Below are 17,203 nucleotides of genomic sequence, written 5' to 3' on the forward strand. Positions count from 1 at the left end.
ACACCGGTGCCGCTAAATTTAGCCAGCCGTGGCACAGCCGCCTTGTTTGCATCCCGGGAACGCTCCGGGCCCAGGGATGCAGCATTTTGGAGAGGCTGCAGCCCTTAAGGAGGCACCGGCTTTGTCCTTGAGCCGGGCTCTGAATTGCTGACCCAACTAATCCCCGGCGCAGCCTAATCCCGGCCCGGAGCCGCAGGTTTGGGGCAGGATTTGCTCCAATCCCTCCTGCTCCGCTGGGAAAAGCTCTGGGAGAAGGGGGATTGTAGCAGGGAGAGTCTAGGAGGTGCCAGGCAGGTTTTGGGGTGGGAGTTGGGATTTTGGGGCTCAACCCCCCCAGGCACACACCCGGCCCTGCTCAGGGGCTGGAATTCCCTTTGGGAAGGGAATTGGGATCGGCACCACAACAGGGATGAGCCAAAGGATGCAAATCATCCATGGCAAACATCCCGACTCAAAGAGGGGGCTGCCCCTCTCCCAGAATCCCCAAATCATCCAGGTGGGAAAAGCCCTCTGAGATCATCGAGTCCGACCATTAATCCAGCCCTGCCCGAGCTCCAGGGATCAGGAAACCTCTAAAAACCACTGGAGCTGCCCCCAGCTCCCAGATTTTTGGGAACACAGCCTGGAAATACAGATTTCTGTGGATGTAGCAGGCAGAGATGATGTAAATCCCATAAAAATGGGATTATAGATGCTTCTTCAGGGGTGCATAAAGCAGCCGTGGGAAACTCTCCAATTAAAGTGCCATAAATAGGGAAATATAATTATACTTATATTATATATTTATATATAAAATATAAATTTATAATTTATATGAAATGATAAATAATTAATGGTTCCCACTAATAATTCTATGATGTTAATGTTTTTACAAGGGGTTTAGTATTTATTACAATTTTAAATATCATTATACCAAGCTAGAAACAGTATTTTATGAGCTCCCACAGTCCCAAAAGTGGATGAGGCCCTGCGTGATGGACACAAACAACATATGGATTTCTTTCTCTTGAATAACTCCTTGTCCTCAGCAGCCAGAAATAATAAGGATGGGAATTTAGATCCCTGAATTAAGGCTGGGAAAGGGAGAGATGGAGAAATTGGGGGTGCAGGGCAAAATCAGGCAGGGAGACTGAGACCAGGGGCAGGATTTGTTCCAAATCCTCTGAAATGGAACTTTTGCCATGCAGGAAAATTTGAATTTATTCACTTCTCCAGATCATGATTGGAAGCAAAAAAGAAAAGATCCTAAAAACCATTTGAGTTCCTTTTCCAAGTGAGAGTTTTCATGGAAAACTTTGCAGGAAGCGCAGGTTGCTCTCCTGCAGCAGATGTTTCCCCAGTGTCTGTGAGGGGTGGGGTGCACCAGGCTCTCCCCCATTCCCTCCTGGCATTCCTTCCCCCCCTGCCAGCTTTGGGAAGGGTTTGGGTCCCCACAGAGCTCCCAGTGCGTTATTTCAGAGTTTTGTGGCTCAGAGCTGAGTCAGCACTCTCCAGCTCTGTGCCCACAGGGTTTTCCATGGATTTGGGTCTTGGGGACACGCCAGGAGAGCATTCCCAATGGGATGACCCTGAGGAACCCACCCAGTGCTCAGAGGGGGTTTGTCACCTGTCCTGGTGGAAATGGACCCCAGGAGAAGAGAGAGGGACAATCCCAGCCTGATCCCTGGCTGGGGTGTCCCCAAGGATGCCCTCAGGCTGAATTTTCATCCAAAGCCATGGAATTCTGGAATGGTTTGGGTTGGAAGGGCTCAAAGCCCACCCAGTGCCACCCCTGCCATGGCAGGGACACCTCCCACTGTCCCAGGCTGCTCCAGCCTGGCCTGGGACACTCCAGTGATGCAGGGGCAGCCACAGCTGCTCTGGGCACCCTGTGCCAGTTGAAATCCATTCCCACACCAAACTGGGTGTCTGTGCCTTGACCAACACCCCAAAGCTCAGAGCACACATGGATTAATACCAGGATGTGGCAGGGAGCACGAGCAGCCCTGTGGGGTCTGCTGGAGGAACCCTTTGGAAGTGATGCTCATTTACAAACCTGAACCCAAACTGCCTCAGCCAGAACCTGTAAGTCACCACAAGCTGTGACAAATACAATTTCAGAATATTTGATATCAGCCAGAGTAGCAAAGCTGTAATAATATCATTTTTCCTGTTAGTTTTAGGTAAAAACCTAAATTCTGGCAGGAGGTAGAACCACATCAATGGGGTTGTGTTATTTCTGGCCAACTTTCCTGTGCTACCAGAGCCTTCTGTATCTTCCTGCCCAGGGCCTCTCTTAAATATCCACCCAGGAAAATCCATCCCAGTGATGCCTGGAGTGAGAACACACCATTCCCCCTCAGGAAAACCTCACCCTGTCCCTCCTGGGGAAGGGATGGCAGCCCCAGCTGTGATCTCCCTGAGTTTTCATGGAAAATCTGATTTCCCTGAGGGCTCAGAGCTACCTGAGACCATGTCCTGGCCATTCCCATGGAGTTCTCTGCTGCTGGGGCCTGACCCTGAGCTCAGCAGCTGCAGCTGATGCAACCCCAGGATGACACTTGGTTGTATAATTTTCCTCCCTGTTTTCCCCACCAGCCATTTTCCAGTGCAGACAGCACCCAGTGCCCAGATTTTCCTCAGGGTTTAACCACTTACCTCACAGTGAATGGGAAATGATGAACAAACAACAGTTAGGCCACAAAATATCTGATTTTTACCAAAATACCTGATGGTGAATGGCTGTGCTGCCTCTGATTTTCCAACATTTTGCAGGCTGGGGACTTCCTGAGCCAGCATTTCCTATTTAATGGCCTCTTATAGATCCACTTCCCATCCCTTTCTCCTCTTCCTTTGTGAGCCATGGATGTTTTTAGCAGCTACAGCAGCCCTTGGCAGGCAGCTCTGCAGCTCAGCATGCCTGAGGAGCCAGGCAAAGCCTTGAACGCTCCCAAACCAAGTCCTGGGCTGGGATGAGTAAATTGTGGATCATCCCTGACAGCTTTTTAACAAGACTGAAAGGCAAGGAATGAAAGATGTGCTGACACAGCAGGGTGGTAAATGGGTGTGCTCTCACAGGGAGGAAAGGAGGGGGAAAAAGATATTGAGGGTTGAAATTTTGTCACATCCTGTGTCATCCAGAGCATCCTCAGAGGGAGCACTCAGCTGTAGCCAGGCCCTGAGAACTGGGCTGGCTTTCACTGCAGCAAAGGCTCAAGGCTTCCTTTGCTGAAGGTTAAATCGAGTTTAACATTTAAACCCAGCCCAGACCATCTCAGAACCCCCTTTGCTTTTTGTTAGAGATGAACGGGACAGGCAGAGCCACTTTGGAATTGCTGAACGTCGAGGGGGTTAAGAAGGGGTTGGATCATTTGATACCCCTTTCTCCACCTGGATCCCCACAAACCATCCCAGATTTTCCCTGGAACATCACATCCCACCCTGGGAATGCGCTCTGCTGTCACAAGGCTGGGACACCATTCCCCGGTCCACAGGGAGGAACCACGTGGCCATCCCCAGCTCCAGGCCAAACCCCACTGGTTTATCCCAGCACAGGTCTGGAAACTGTTGGAGATGGAATTCCTGGCTCTGGAGCCACATCCTGGGGCTGTTCTGCTGCCACATTCCCAGAGCAGCACAGGGGGATTGTCATGGTTTGACCAGACAGGTGTCTGCTAAGGAGGGCAGGAGCCTCCCATGAAATGGAGAATGGAAATCCCCACCCTCCAAATTATTACGATTTTGAAAATAATGGGCTCTTAAGTAAAGATGTGGGAATGGGAATAACAGTTATTTACCAGGAAAATTAAAAATACAAATGCAATAGTACAAAAAGAAAAGAATAAAAACCACTGCCAGAGTGAGAACAGGAGCTGACCCCTGTGTCAGGGTGGTGGCACAGTCCCATGCCATGGTGGTGGCACAGTCCCATGCCATGGTGGTGGCACAGTCCCATCCCATGGGGGCTCAGCCCTCCTGCAGTGCCAGCTGTGGCTCTGCTGCAGCAGGGATCCTGCACAAGGGGGGAGTTTTCCTCTGCAGCTCCAGGGCTGCTGGAGATGGGCCTGGGCTCCTCTGGGAATGCAGGGGGCAAAGGCTGTTTCTGTTGTCCCAAACCTCAGATTGTACCCAGGTAGGAATGCTTGGCTCCTCCCCTGGGTGGAGCATCTCCCCATGGGATGATGGGATTGGATCAGCCATGCAGGGACACTCACTGGCCATGGACAGAAGATAATTAATAATTAATGGCCCATGAACAACAGAGATCTCCTGGAGGGAGGATTGGTTGTGGAAGAAATAAAGAAAACTGCCCAATGAACAGAGATAACTGCCCCACCTCTGACAGATAGAACACGCAGCCCCATTTCCAACCTGAGGCAGGGATGGATGCTGCTGGCACTGCCCAAGGCATGGACGAGCCCAGGTGAGAGGACAGGAAAGGTGATCCCTGTTCTGCAGGTCACTGCTGGGAGTGTCCCTGCCCTGGCAGGTGAACTCTGAGGTCCCTCCCAACCCAAACCATTCCATGACCCTGTGATTCTGTGCCTCCACACCTGGGCATGGCCACAACTCCCCTTTGTGCAGGGGGAATTCAGCATCCCCAGAAGAGAACTCCAGAACAAATGTTTGGTACGGGGGGTTTTAAAGGTATCGCTCCAGGTGTTCAATTAATTTTCAAGCTCTATTTGCAATTCTAACAGCACTCCCCAGATGAATTGTGCTCCTGGAGAATTCAGGGTGTAATATTTCACCTGAGCTGCTCAGCTGATGGGAGGAGAGGGGCAGAAAATGGAATTGCACCTCAGGACGGTGGGGGCTTGGTTACAGCCACAAAGAGAGACTTTATCCAGGAGAGGCTGCAAAAAACCCAGACAGAGAAAAACAGTCAGAGTTTGGCAAATCAATTTTTCCCAAGGTCAGGAACAGGGAGGGTTTGTATCTCTTGAGGCTTGAGCAACATGAAATCCTCCTTAGCATGTCCTTAGTACCTCCCCAGCCCTCGTGGCCCCTGCCAGCCTTGCCCCTCAGATCTGTCACCAGCCACTGCTCAATAAATGAATATTTCTGAGGGGCTCACTCCCTTCCTTTTCAGCTTTGAAAGTAATGTGCAATTCAAAATTATTCGATTTTGGTTGGCTTTTTGGTTGTTATAGCATTTTTATACTGTAGTTCTCCAAAATCCAGAGAAACCACATGGCCCTGCTTTAGCCCAGCTTACAGGGAGAAGGGAGAGAGAGGAGAATATTATTTTATATGCTCTTTTCAGCTAAACTTCCTGCTGGAAGAGTGCAGCTTCACCTGAACCCACAGGATTCCCTAATCCTTGAGTTTGTACAAGCAAGGGTGGGACTTTGAGGTTGTTTCCTCCTCCCTCTGTGCCCCAAGATTCCCTGGAGTGGCTGCTCTGTCCTTTTGTGCTTTATAGAACCCCCTTTTCCAGGCTGTGGTGGTGATTCCTCTGTGATCCCCCAAAACCTCAGACAAGGAAAGGAATTAACAACAGATTCAACCAGAGGGAGCAATTTTTGGGTTTTTTTCCCTAAAAAAATAGCTGAGGCAGCCAGACCTTGGCTGCTCAGCAGTGAGGGAGTGGCTGCTGGATTATTGAGAATATGGAATTTTCATTTTTATTGAGAACATGGAATTTTGTCCAAGCTGAGCCTCTGGAGCTGATGGGCACAGGTGGACACCACAGTGATGGGTTTTAGGCTCTGCAGGGTTTGTGTCATGCCAGGTTTCTCCTCCACCTGTTTTGATGTGTTTGGGCTTTACCTGAGCAAGCAAAACAAATGAAAATTCACCTCCACAGATTTCCCATTTTTATCCCAGAGCACAGGAATCATTTTGTCCTAGACTGAGCAGGAGAGGTTGACAGATGTGATCCCTAGCGAAGATCATGGAATCCTGGAATGGCTTGGGTTGGAAAGAACCTTCAAAACCACCTTGTTCCAACTCTCTGCCATGGGCAGGGACACCTCCCACTAGCCCAGGCTGCTCAGAATACACAAAATGGCTCAGAAAACATGTTTATTTTTAATTTTATTAACCTGCTGCTTGTGGGTGCCAAGAGGGAGGGGCCCATTCCTGCTGGTCCGTGTTGCAATCCACGAATTGCTCCACACAGACCAAAGCATGGAGGGGGTAGAAACCACAACCCCAGCCCTGAGTTCAGGCTGTTCCTGCGGCTGGCAGGGAGCTGCTCGTGTCAGGTCAGCTCAGTTTTGGTTTGCTGCTTGTAAATCTGCCGGGGTTTTTCTGGGGAAGTTCTGGGTCACAGATGTACCTTGTCTGCTCCGTGCCGTGAAATCTCAGGGGTTACATAAACAACAGCACATGACAAGGTAGGGCTGGAGCAGATGTCTGCTGCCCCAGAGGAAAGTTCAGCAGGGAAATTTCAGCCAGGTGCCAGCGATACCTCAAGGTTTGGGTGTTGCTACACAAATTATTGGAATCAGAGAATCCCAGAATTATTTGGGTTGGGAGGGAACTCAGGGTTCATCCAGGCCCACCCCTTGCCATGGCAGGGTCACCTTCCTCCTTCCCAGGTGGCTCCAAGCCCTGTCCAGCCTGGCCTTGCTTATTGATGTCTTTGCTTTAGAAACAAAGCTGGGCTAATTTCTGAGCAGAGAACTTTCCTTTCTGCTGGAGATCAAAGGCACGCTCGTGCCTGTTTGTTAGGGCTTCCTTTTGCCTTTGGTTTTCCTTAAATTACAAAGAAATCCACTTAGAAGAGTTTAATAGTGCTCATTTCCTTTGGAGCATCCCTGGGTTCCTCTGTTCCGTGCAAAATGAAATTAGGATGTTCAAGGCCTGGCTGAAAACTGCAACTGAGCAAGGCACAGCTCATCACTCGCTCAGGGCCACGCTCTGCTTGCTCCCGAGTCTGTTTTCATGGGAACAGCTAAAAATAGACGGGTGACAACAACAAAAACGGCTTTAGCAGTCGGTGGCACTGCCGGGAGCCGGAGCAGCGGTGGCACAAGCCAGGTTTGGGATGCCGGCCCATCATCCCACCGGGATCAGCTGCTGGGGCGGCACCCACGCCCAGCCGGGCGCTCCAGCGGCCCAGGGATGCTCCTCAGGGTTTTGGGGCTCGGTGCAGAGGTGCTGTGCCACCTCTCCTCCCGCGGGCTGCAGAGCGGGCAGCCTCAGCCCCGGAGGCGGTGACCTTGGCAGGACCGCGCCTTGCCGAGCCGTGCCACCGACATCTCGGCGTCGCTCGGCGCTGCCGGAGCCCGCACGCAGCCCCGGGGCGGCGGGAGGAGAGGGCTCCGAGCCAGCAGGCAGGGCCGGGAGGAGGAACGGGCGCGGCGGCAGCGCTCGGGGCTGGCAGCAGCCGCCGCCGGGCTCGCAGCCCCGGGACGCTCCCGCCGCCGCGTCCTCCCCGCCCGCTTCCGGCGGCGGCGGGCCCGCCCTTCCCCTCCCTTCCCCTCCCTTCCCCTCCCCTCGGGGCGGCCGGAGCGCTCGCCGTGCCCTCCCTCCGTGCCTCCATCCCTCCTCCATCCCTCCTCCCTCCCGGCCGCGGCGCCGGAGCCGCTCGCCCGCCCGGCTCGCCCATGAGCCTGCTCGGGAGCTACCGCAAAAAGCCCGGCAGTGACGGCTATGAATCCTTGCAGCTCGTGGACAGCGGCGCTGAGCGCGGCGGGGCCGGCGCGGGGCCCGGCCGGAGCCCCGGGCGGCAGCAGCAGCAGCAGCAGCCGCAGCCCCGCGCCGACGGCGGCGGCAGCACCATGGACAGCTCAGGTACGGCGGGGCGGGCGCGGGGCCGCTGCCGGCGGGGCTCCGGGGCCGCGGGGACAATAGCGGCCCTTTGTCCGGGCGCGCCGGGATGGAGGCGGGCAGCGCCGCAGCCTGCTCGGGGCTGCCTCCTGAGCCCCCCGCGCCCGCGGATGAAGCGTGCGAGGCGTGAGGGAAAATGGATGGAGCGCTCTCTGGGATCTGTCCCCCTCCCCACCGCGGGTTGGATGCCCGGAATTGTCCTGAGGTTTTGGGTTTTTTCCTCCCCCCCACCCCGCTAAAAGGCACTCATCAAAGTGAGTTGGATTAATTCTGATGGATGATGTGCGGCGCGCACCATTTTATTTTAATCAGGGAGTAAGGGAGCAGATGGTCTTTATGGCTGGTAATGGGATAGAGAGCTCTTCACCTCAAAAGGTTCAAATTTGCCTGGCTAACCAGGAGTGGGGAGAGTGGCCGTGCTTTGAAGGGACGCCTCTGGTTCTGGTTCCTCACCTGTGCCCACCTCCAGGAGCATCCACAGCCTTTGCAGGAACTTGTGGAGCCCAGAGTGGTGCAGGGAAACACCCTGGGTGTTCGGGAGGGACCACGTTCATGGCCACCCATGACAGGGTGGTCTTGCAGCACGGAATCACAGAGTCATGGAATGGTTTGAGTTGGAAGGACCTGAAATCTCATCCCATTCCAACCCTGCCATGGGTGCTCCAGCCTGGCCTTGGGCACTGCCAGAGATCCAGGGGCAGCCACAGCTGCTCTGGGCACCAGTGCCAGGGCCTGCCCACCCTCACTGGAACAATTCCTTCTGTAAATCTGACCCAAATTTCCCCTCTTTCCATTTGAACCCTTTACTGCTTGGCCCATCACTGTAATTCCCAAGGAAAACACCTGCACTGTTCCAGGAGGGACAGGGCTGGGCCACAGGCACCCCACAAGCACTTCAGATACAGCCTCTTTTCTTAACCTGGTAACCTCTTTTTGAGGGAAAAAAACCCTAATGAGCCATGGCTGGGCTTGGGCAGGGAGAGCCTTATCCTTGATTTTTTCCCCCCATTTTTTCTGATGTAACAAGAATCATAAAATCCCAGAATGGTTTGGGTTAAAGGGACCTTAAAGTGCCACCCCTGCCATGGGCAGGGACACCTCCCACTGTCCCAGGTTGCTCCAGCCCTGCCCCACCTCCTTGAACACTTTCAGTCATGTTTTCCTCTTCCCCTTTGCCTTCTGAATTTGCTTCCAAGCCTTCTTTAAGGCTGGTGTTTGTTTTTCTCTAACTTACTTTACTCCCAAACTTCAGAAACATCTCTGAATTTGCTGCTACAACATCTCTGCTGCAATTGCTCATAATCACAGGCTGTGCCAGCAGATCCTTACTCACAGTGGGCTGCTGTGTTGGAGTGATTTGGGTCCTGGCAGCTGCTGGGATGGTGAGATGCTGCAGGCAGGTTAATGTCTATCATCAAGGCCCTTGCCTGGATGAATTGGATGAATTTCCTGCCAGGCCAGGGAGCAGAGGCAGAGGGGCAGTGGGAGGTGGTGGTGGCTTCCAGGCAGGTGTGGGGCTCCTCTCCAGCCTCGTCCTGGGCTGTCATTTGAGTGCAGCTCAATTTGGTTCTCTGCTTTTGCTGAGCAAAAAAAAAAAAAAAAAAAAAAAAAAAAAAACCAAACAAAAAACCCCTGCTCATGGGCAGCCAGACAATGCCTTTATTTACAGGTTTTCTGCAATATTCAGCCATTTCCACTCTGCAGCTCCTCTGATTCTAGCCCAGAGCATTAAATTGTATTAATGGCCTCTACCAGTTTCCAGGATGTTCTTCCCAAACACATGGGCTGGCTCTGGGATTTGGGAGCTGATTTTTAAGGGATCTGTCTCAGCCAGAGTTTTCTCCTTTCAGTTCACTCTCCCTGCCTCAATTTTACAGGTGCTCTGAACAACACACCTGGCACTTGAGCAGCAAAAAGCCTCAGGTCTTAATGTAGCCCTTGAATTGCATTTATAGATTATTTTTTAAATAACCTCTTTATTTAATAGGGACTGTTTGGTGGTTTTTCCAAAACAAAATTTTAAAATTTTGTGTGTTGCTTGTGATGCTCTGTTCCAAACCCAAACCCCACACTTGTATCTCTCTTGTTCATCTGAGCACTTCAGGCTGATAAATTCCTAATTTCTCCCAGCTCGCTGCAAAGCCATTTTTCTTTGCCAACTATGAAATTACAGCAGCTTAAAGAACCAAATCCACCCCTCAGGTGTGCTTGTGATTCTGAGTGATTTGGTGATTGAAGTTGCTCCTGGACTGGGGGACATGATTTATCTTTCACACAGGCTGCAGATGGATAATTGGGGACAAGGATTAGGGAGCAGTGTAAGACACAGACAGGAGAATGAGGTGCTTGGGATTTTGGCTTAATAGGAACAAGGAAAAAACACCACTCACATTCTGTGCATTTCTTTTTTGTTTAAGTAGAGAAAATACTGGTAATATAAATATTTCACTCTCCTCCCAATGATGCCAGAGTTGAAACTCCCAAGGTGGGCAGTGCTTGAGAATAATTCAGGTGGGAAAAGAGATCTGAATTCCTCAGGAAGGAGAAGGGTGGGGTAAAATCCATCTTAGGGAAAAGACTGTGCTGCTGGGTTTTGGTGGGACAGGGGGATCTCTTGTCTGTGGAATTCAGTGTCAGACCCTGAAGGTGAAACCTTTGAGTTGCCTTGGCCATATCCAAGCTCGTTATGTCCTTTTTTCTTTTTTCCCCTGATTTTCAGTGACGGTTTCCTGTGGGGCAGAGCAGCTGCTGTTTGCAGTGGGGAGGGGAACAGTCTGGGGGAGAACCCAGTGCCACCAGTGATGGGGGACACTGGGACACTGGTTTGTCTGTCTGTCTGTCTTGTGGGGAGCAGAACAGACAACCATGGAATCATTAGGTCTGGAAAAGTTCTCTCAGGTCACCCAGTCCAACCATACTGAGGCCAGCACTGTCCATGTCCCCAAGTGCCACAGCCACAGGGATTTTAAATCCCTCCAGGGATGGGGATTCCACCCCTGCCCTGGGCAGCTGTGCCAGGGCTGGAGAACCTTTCAATGAAGAAATTTTGCGAAATATCCAACCTAAGTCTTCTCTGGTGTAACTTGAGGCCGTTCCCTCTGCTCCTGTCCCTGTTCCCTGGAGCAGATCCCAAACCCCTCCTGTCAGGAGCTGTGCAGAGCCACAAGGGCCCCTGAGCCTCCTTTGCTCCAGGCTGAGCCCTTGCCCGGCTCCTCAGGGATTCTGCAGCCCCTGCCCAGCTCCTCAGGGATTCTGCAGCCCCTGCCCGGCTCCTCAGGGATTCTGCAGCCCCTGCCCAGCTCCTCAGGGATTCTGCAGCCCCTGCCCGGCTCCTCAGGGATTCTGCAGCCCCTTCCAGCTCCCTCAGGGATTCTGCAGCCCCTTCCAGCTCCCTCAGGGATTCTGCAGCCCCTGCCCAGCTCCCTCAGCCTCTCCTGGTTCTCCAGACCCTTCCCAGCTCTATTCCCTTCCCTGGACACTCTCCAGCCCCTCCATGTCCTTATCCTGAGGGGCCCAAATTGCCCCCAGGACAGGGGGACTGGGACAGGCACTGCCCAGCTCCTGCTGCCACAGCTCTGCTGCAGTTAAAGAGCTTTTCCAACCAAGTTAAAAAGCTGAACAATCAAACCTTTCTTTTCTTTCCCCTCATATTGGATTTCTTCTGCACCTGGGCACAGGGAAATGCGCTTTGCTCTGTGGAATATTTGTGTGTGGGTCACCAGTGAGCAATTCCACATGTTGGATGGCTGAGGATTTGTGCTGGAGGCAAAGCACTGGCACTTCTGGGGCAAATTGCTGCTGGTTTCACTAACAGGTCTGTGTTTGCTGTCACCAACTCCCATGAGCTGAGCAACTGGGCTCCAGTTTGGTTTTTCTATTAATTTCCTTAGACTAATGCAAAGTATTAGATCTTCAAGCATCCTCTCCTAATGCAGATTTGCAGCCTCATAAACACCTTCTGCGAGGAAAATAATCAGTGGCTGCAGCTTTGCTCCAACTCCCAAGTGCTCCTGATTATTGGCTTAATATTTTTTTTTTTGGACTGGTGTTGCTCAGAGTGAAAAGAAGCAAAAGCCAGGAGGCAGAAGCACAGGGTTGCTGCTGGAAGGCTGGAGCTCCTCATGGATGGCAGAGAGCTGGCACAGAGGGGTCAGCTGAGTCCTGAACAGAATCCTGGAATGGTTTGGGATGGAAAGGACCTTAAAACTCATCCAGTGTCACCCTGCCATGGGGCACCTCCCACTGTCCCAGGGTGCTCCAAACCCCATCCAGCCTGGCCTTGGACACTTCTAATTTCTCTGGGCAGCCTGTGCCAGGGCCTGCCCACCCTCACAGGAACAATTCCCAATTCCCTCCTGCAAATTCCCCAACTTGAGATAGAGGTTTGGAAATGGATGAGAGGAGGTTCAAAGAGAGACCTGAGCTGAACCTCACAGGACACAAAACACCACGAGTTATAAAACCAGATTCCAAGAAAGGCATCTACCCAGAGCTGCTTCTGTCTCTTCCTTTTTTAAGTTGCTGCAAGTGCTCTCAAGATGAGAACCAGGCAGAATTTTGAAGAAGCCAATTTATTTGGGTTTTTGCTGTGGCATTCAATTCTGCTTTCTTAGCAGCTGGCTGAGCATTGAAAGAAGAGGTTCTAGGAAATAAGATGCAAAAGTAACAGTGAGGATAGTTGTTATGAAAGGAAAAAACCCTTTCTGTGCTGCTCTGTGGTGTTTATGATCTAGATAAGATAGAAAAGAGCTTTTAAAGGGTTGGGGCATGGACTTGCTTGTGCTCTGTGCTTCCTCAGGCAGAATAACCACCAAGAAAAAGCCTCTGAAAGAAACTGCAAGCGGTGAAATTGAGATTTCTTGAGCTGTTTTACACTTGCAAACATAATGTCTTGTGCTCTGGTGATTCCTTGTCTCTGAGTCAGAAGAGAGACATCTCCATGTCACTGGCACGGGGACAAAGGCCTGGCCGGACAATGTTGGCCTGTGTTCCCCCCTCGCTGCCTTTTCAAATGGGGAGGTTCTGTTTAATGGCTCCTTTGTTTGCTTGGTGTGTTTTGGACACTTGAACGATGGGGTGTTGGCAGGAGTTTTGTCTTTTCTCAGTTGTTTTGACAGGGGGGAGAAGCACGGAGAATGTCCCTCAACTCCACAGACACATTTCACGCTCCGGCCTGGTGGCTCGCTGTCGGGCCTTCCTGAAGATGACTTTCATGAGGGGAAATTTTTAACAAATTAAACAAATCTAGCAAGCACTGGGTAGTAATCCCCCGCTCCCCTCTCAATATTGCTATTCTGCTAAGAAAACACGGAGTAAAACCCCCTCTTTATGGAAATCCTCCATGTTTTTGGTACCAGCTGCACTCCTCAGTTTCTGTTTCTTGAGCAAAAGCAGAAAGAGTGAACCTTAATTCTTTCCATGAAGAACCTTAATTATTTCCATTAAGCTTGCATTTAAGCAGCCTCAAATAAACCTTTGGATAAAAAACCTTGGGTTCATGCAATGTTAGTTCTGGAGTTTTATCCCAGCAAAACAAAAAAGAGGTTCTTGATTTCTCTACCCCAAAGTTTGCTGCCAGAGGCTCTGAGTGCTTCCCACAGGAGGCTGGGGACCCTTTGTTGTCCAACAGAAACACAGAATTATGGACTTGCTCAGGTTGGAAAAGCCCTCTTAGACCATCTTTTAAATGGTCTTTTAACTCCTTCCAGGGATGTCTCCTGCCAGGGCTGGACAACAGTTTTGGGGAAGAAATTTTCCCAATATCCAACCTAAACCTCCCCCTGTTTGAGGCATTTTCCATTTCCTCCAGGCAAAAGGCCTGGATGGAACTGCTGGAGAGCTGCAGTAAAAAAACCCCAAACAACAACCTCATAAGCAACAACTCCCTGCTCAGCTGAATAAATTATTGAAGATATCTTAGTGCTGGGGATGCTTCTGTGCCTCATGATTGTCTGCTTAGGAGAGAATCATGGTTCTACCCTTTGGATGAGGGCCTGGAGTGACAGGAGAAGGGGGAATATCTGGAAAATCCCAGAGGGAAGGGTTGGATGGATTTTGGGAAGGAATTCCTGGCTGTGAGGGTGGGCAGGCCCTGGCACAGGGTGCCCAGAGCAGCTGTGGCTGTCCTGGATCCCTGGCAGTGTCCCAGGATGGGGCTTGGAGCAGCCTGGGACAATGGAAGTGTCAGGATGAGTGAAACCTGGGCGTGGGGGTTTCAGCACTCATTTTATCAAATGAGCAGAGACTCTTCTGCTCTGCATATGCTTTGCTGCTTATTTTTATGGAATAACACTTTAAGTGTGCTCAGCCTCATAGGGAACCTAACTCTACCAGGAATCTGGGACAGTGGAGGAGGAGGAGGAGACAGATGGGACTGGTAGCAAAAAATTAGGTAAAAAATAATCAGTGTTTGGGATCTGTGTGGGTCTGAGGAACTTCCCAAGTGATTTCTGCAGGTTTTCCCTGTGAATGCCCCTTTATCACTGTTTTAGTTGCCTCTGCTGGTGGTGATTTCTCTCCCAAATCATCACCCAGTGACTGTTGAAACGCTGGTGTAATTCTGACACTTGGGCTGTGTCTGATCCAAGACAGGATGCAAGTGCCCATAACAGCATCCATGGTTTAGTCTTGGCTTAAATGTGGTCAAGCTCAGCTGTCCAGATGAAGGATGAGTGCTGGAAGGAAGTTTTGGGTATCAGGATGTGATTTTGTGCCCTTAAAACACAGTTAGAACCACAGAATCACAGATGGTTTGGGTTGGAGGGACTGTGAAGCCAATCTCAATCCAAGCCCACATTCCACCACGCCAGGTTGTTCCAAGCCCAGCTGGCAGGTGAAGCCCTCAGGTCTCTGATATTGATTTTGATAATATTTCAGCTATTGATTATCACTGGATGCAGAGGAGCCACTGCCCAGAGATTTGCTTTTAGGAGTTCCTGTCACCCTTCCCCAGGCAGGGAAGGTGAAATTCCTCTTTGCAATCCTCTGCAAGATGTGGAGAACAGCAGGAGCTGGGGATGCTGAGGGTACCCAGGGATGTGGAGTCTCTGCTCTGCACCCAACACCCCTCCAGCCATGGGAAACCCTTCAAAGGATGCTCCAACCCTGCTGTAGCAGGAATTGCTGCTGCAGGGCTGCTCCTCCTGCCCTGCAGACCCTCCCCAGAGTGGGAACCATGTCAGAGTGATGCTGGAGTTGTGGCAGCCTGGCTTTGCTCCCTGCAGCCTGGTGGGAAAGCACGTCCCACACGAGGCAGGCTGTGCTGGGAGAGCTGCCTGGGGGAGGAACGTGAGCTCTGCTGCCTGCTGGGGGGGAGAGGCACAAAAAACAGCTTTTTTTTTTTTTTTTGCTGAGTGTTCCTTAAAAACAATCCAGGCTTTGTTGCTGAAGCCACAACAACAGTGGCTTGACTCCTTTCAGTGCAGGGAACTTTAAAAGGGCCGTTTCTGCCCAGGCACAGGACAGCCACCACCTTTATCTTAGGGGATAAAACAAGCAAAAACCCTTTCTTTCCCCCAGAAAATACCTTGTGGGGAAGGAGAAGGCTGCAACAAGCAGAAAAAAAAATCTAGAAATGGGGATTTTGGGATACAAACACAGGAACAAACAAAAATTTTTCCATTGTAGTGCCAGGCTCTTGTGGTACCATTGGAAGAGAATTCAGAGGAGATTTAAAACTCCCAAACCTCTTTTTTTGGGAAGATGGGAGATGAGGATTTAATGCTTTTCTATGTGGAATGAGATGGTCTTTCAGATCCCAAAGCAGTCTGTGATTCCATGATGAGGAACAGGGAATATTTAGATCCTTCCTCACTTCACCTCTAACAAAAGCACAGGCAGCAGCTCCCTGAGCAAAAATAAACCCCCTCATTTGACACTGAAGATATTGTTACACAAAATCTGGGCAGCCTGAGGGAAACCTGCTTCCTTTCCCATGGCTTCATGTCTGCTTTCTGTCTGCCCTTTCCAGGCAGAAAGGGTCTGTTCACTCCTGCTAAGTGACCTGGGAAAGGCAGCACTTCTCTGCTGAGCCTCAATTTCCAGGCAGCCTCCTTGCACCTCCCCTCTCCGAGGCTCAGAGTTGCTTCATCAGCACAAATAGCCAGACTGACAGAGTCTGAAATGCCTGCTCAATGTCGGCTGGCTCCCCCTGGGCTCTCAGGAGAGCTGGAATTCAGTCCTGTGCTTGGGGGGGTTCTGGGGGGCTGCTCAGGGGCCTCCCCAGGCAGACAGGGCCTCCAGCCATGCAGATTTTGCTGGGAGAGATTCCAAATCTGGGATTCCAGCCACAGCACCTCCCTCAGGGGGTGTGACCCTCTGCTCTGGTCACTCTGGGGCACCTCTGGCTGCACGTGCCAAAATGTCCCCATCACTCCAGGTCACACCTGTCCCACTCTCCCATTTCTGCCTCCAAAGCCCCACACTGAAAGCAGGATTGGTCTGAATGTGTTTGGTTTTTGAGAATAAGCACAAACACTGCTCGGGGCACTGCAGGGGATAGGGAGGGGGTGTTTCCCTTCTGGATTTGTGGTTTCTTTCCCTTTCCCTGGGTAGGAATGAGTTTCCTGGCCTGGCTAATCCAGACATTGATGGTTTTGCCACCCTCAGCTACTCCAGTACTGAGCACATCCCTCTGAGCTCCCCTGGATCACTGTTCTCTTCCAAAGCTCTCTCTGCCTTGGAAGTGGAAGTTCTGCTGCACATCCATCTCCTGATCCTCTGTAAAATCAGCACTTAAGTGCTTTAATTAGGATTTCCACAGTGTCCAGCTCCCATCCTGTCCAACACCAGGCTGGTGCTGTCAGCAGGGGCTCCCTCAGCTGAACTCTCACTGCTGAGGGTGGACCATGGCAGGAAGGCTCCCAGCTGACATGTTTCAGCTTTGGAAGGAGGTTGTTGCTCTGTTTGGTATTTCCTTATCACTCTCACAGCTCCTGGAAGGTGCCTGTGCTCAGCTGGGGCTGGGCTCTTTCTCCAGCAGCACTGACACAACCAGAGCACACAGCCTCGAGCTGCACCAAGGGGAATTTAGGTTGGAATTTAGGAAAAAGTTTTTTACAGAAAGGGTGGTAAAGTTCTGGAATGGTGTTTAAAAAAAGCCTGGATGTGGCACTTGGTGCCATGGGATAATTGAGGTGTTGGGGCTGGGTTGGACTTGATGATCTTGAAGGTCTCTTCCAACCCAGTGATTTTGGGATTCTGGTGATTTTTGGGATTCTGTGATTCTGGGCTTGGTGACTGTTGGAGGTTTATTCTAAACACAGAATGGTCCAACCTGGCATTGGACACTGCAGGGATCCAGGGGCAGCCCCAGCTGCTCTGGGAATTCTATTCCAGGGCCTGCCCACCCTCCCAGGGGACAAATCCTTCCCAACATCCCATCCACCCCAGCCCCGTGGCAGTGGGAGCCATTTCTTGCTCAGCCATCCTTTCTGAGTCTCTGCTT

The 17,203-nt window shown here is 51.4% G+C and overlaps 1 protein-coding gene across 2 annotated transcripts in view; it reads left to right on the top strand.

The window, feature by feature from the left end:
* The window catches only part of DNAJC6 (DnaJ heat shock protein family (Hsp40) member C6), a 41,532-nt gene that overhangs the window by 1,197 nt on the left and 23,132 nt on the right, over nt 1-17,203 (top strand). The window contains exon 1 of one of the 2 annotated variants that reach the window (XM_058029744.1): nt 7,507-7,722. The exons of the other annotated variant lie outside the window; for it this stretch is intronic. Coding sequence (XP_057885727.1) covers nt 7,536-7,722 — 187 coding nt within the window. The 5' untranslated portion in view covers nt 7,507-7,535. Of the gene's footprint in view, nt 1-7,506; nt 7,723-17,203 lie in introns of those variants that run through there. 2 annotated transcript variants of the gene reach the window in all.

This window comes from Melospiza georgiana, chromosome 9, assembly GCF_028018845.1.
Source record: "Melospiza georgiana isolate bMelGeo1 chromosome 9, bMelGeo1.pri, whole genome shotgun sequence".
Taxonomy (NCBI): Eukaryota; Metazoa; Chordata; class Aves; order Passeriformes; family Passerellidae; genus Melospiza; species Melospiza georgiana.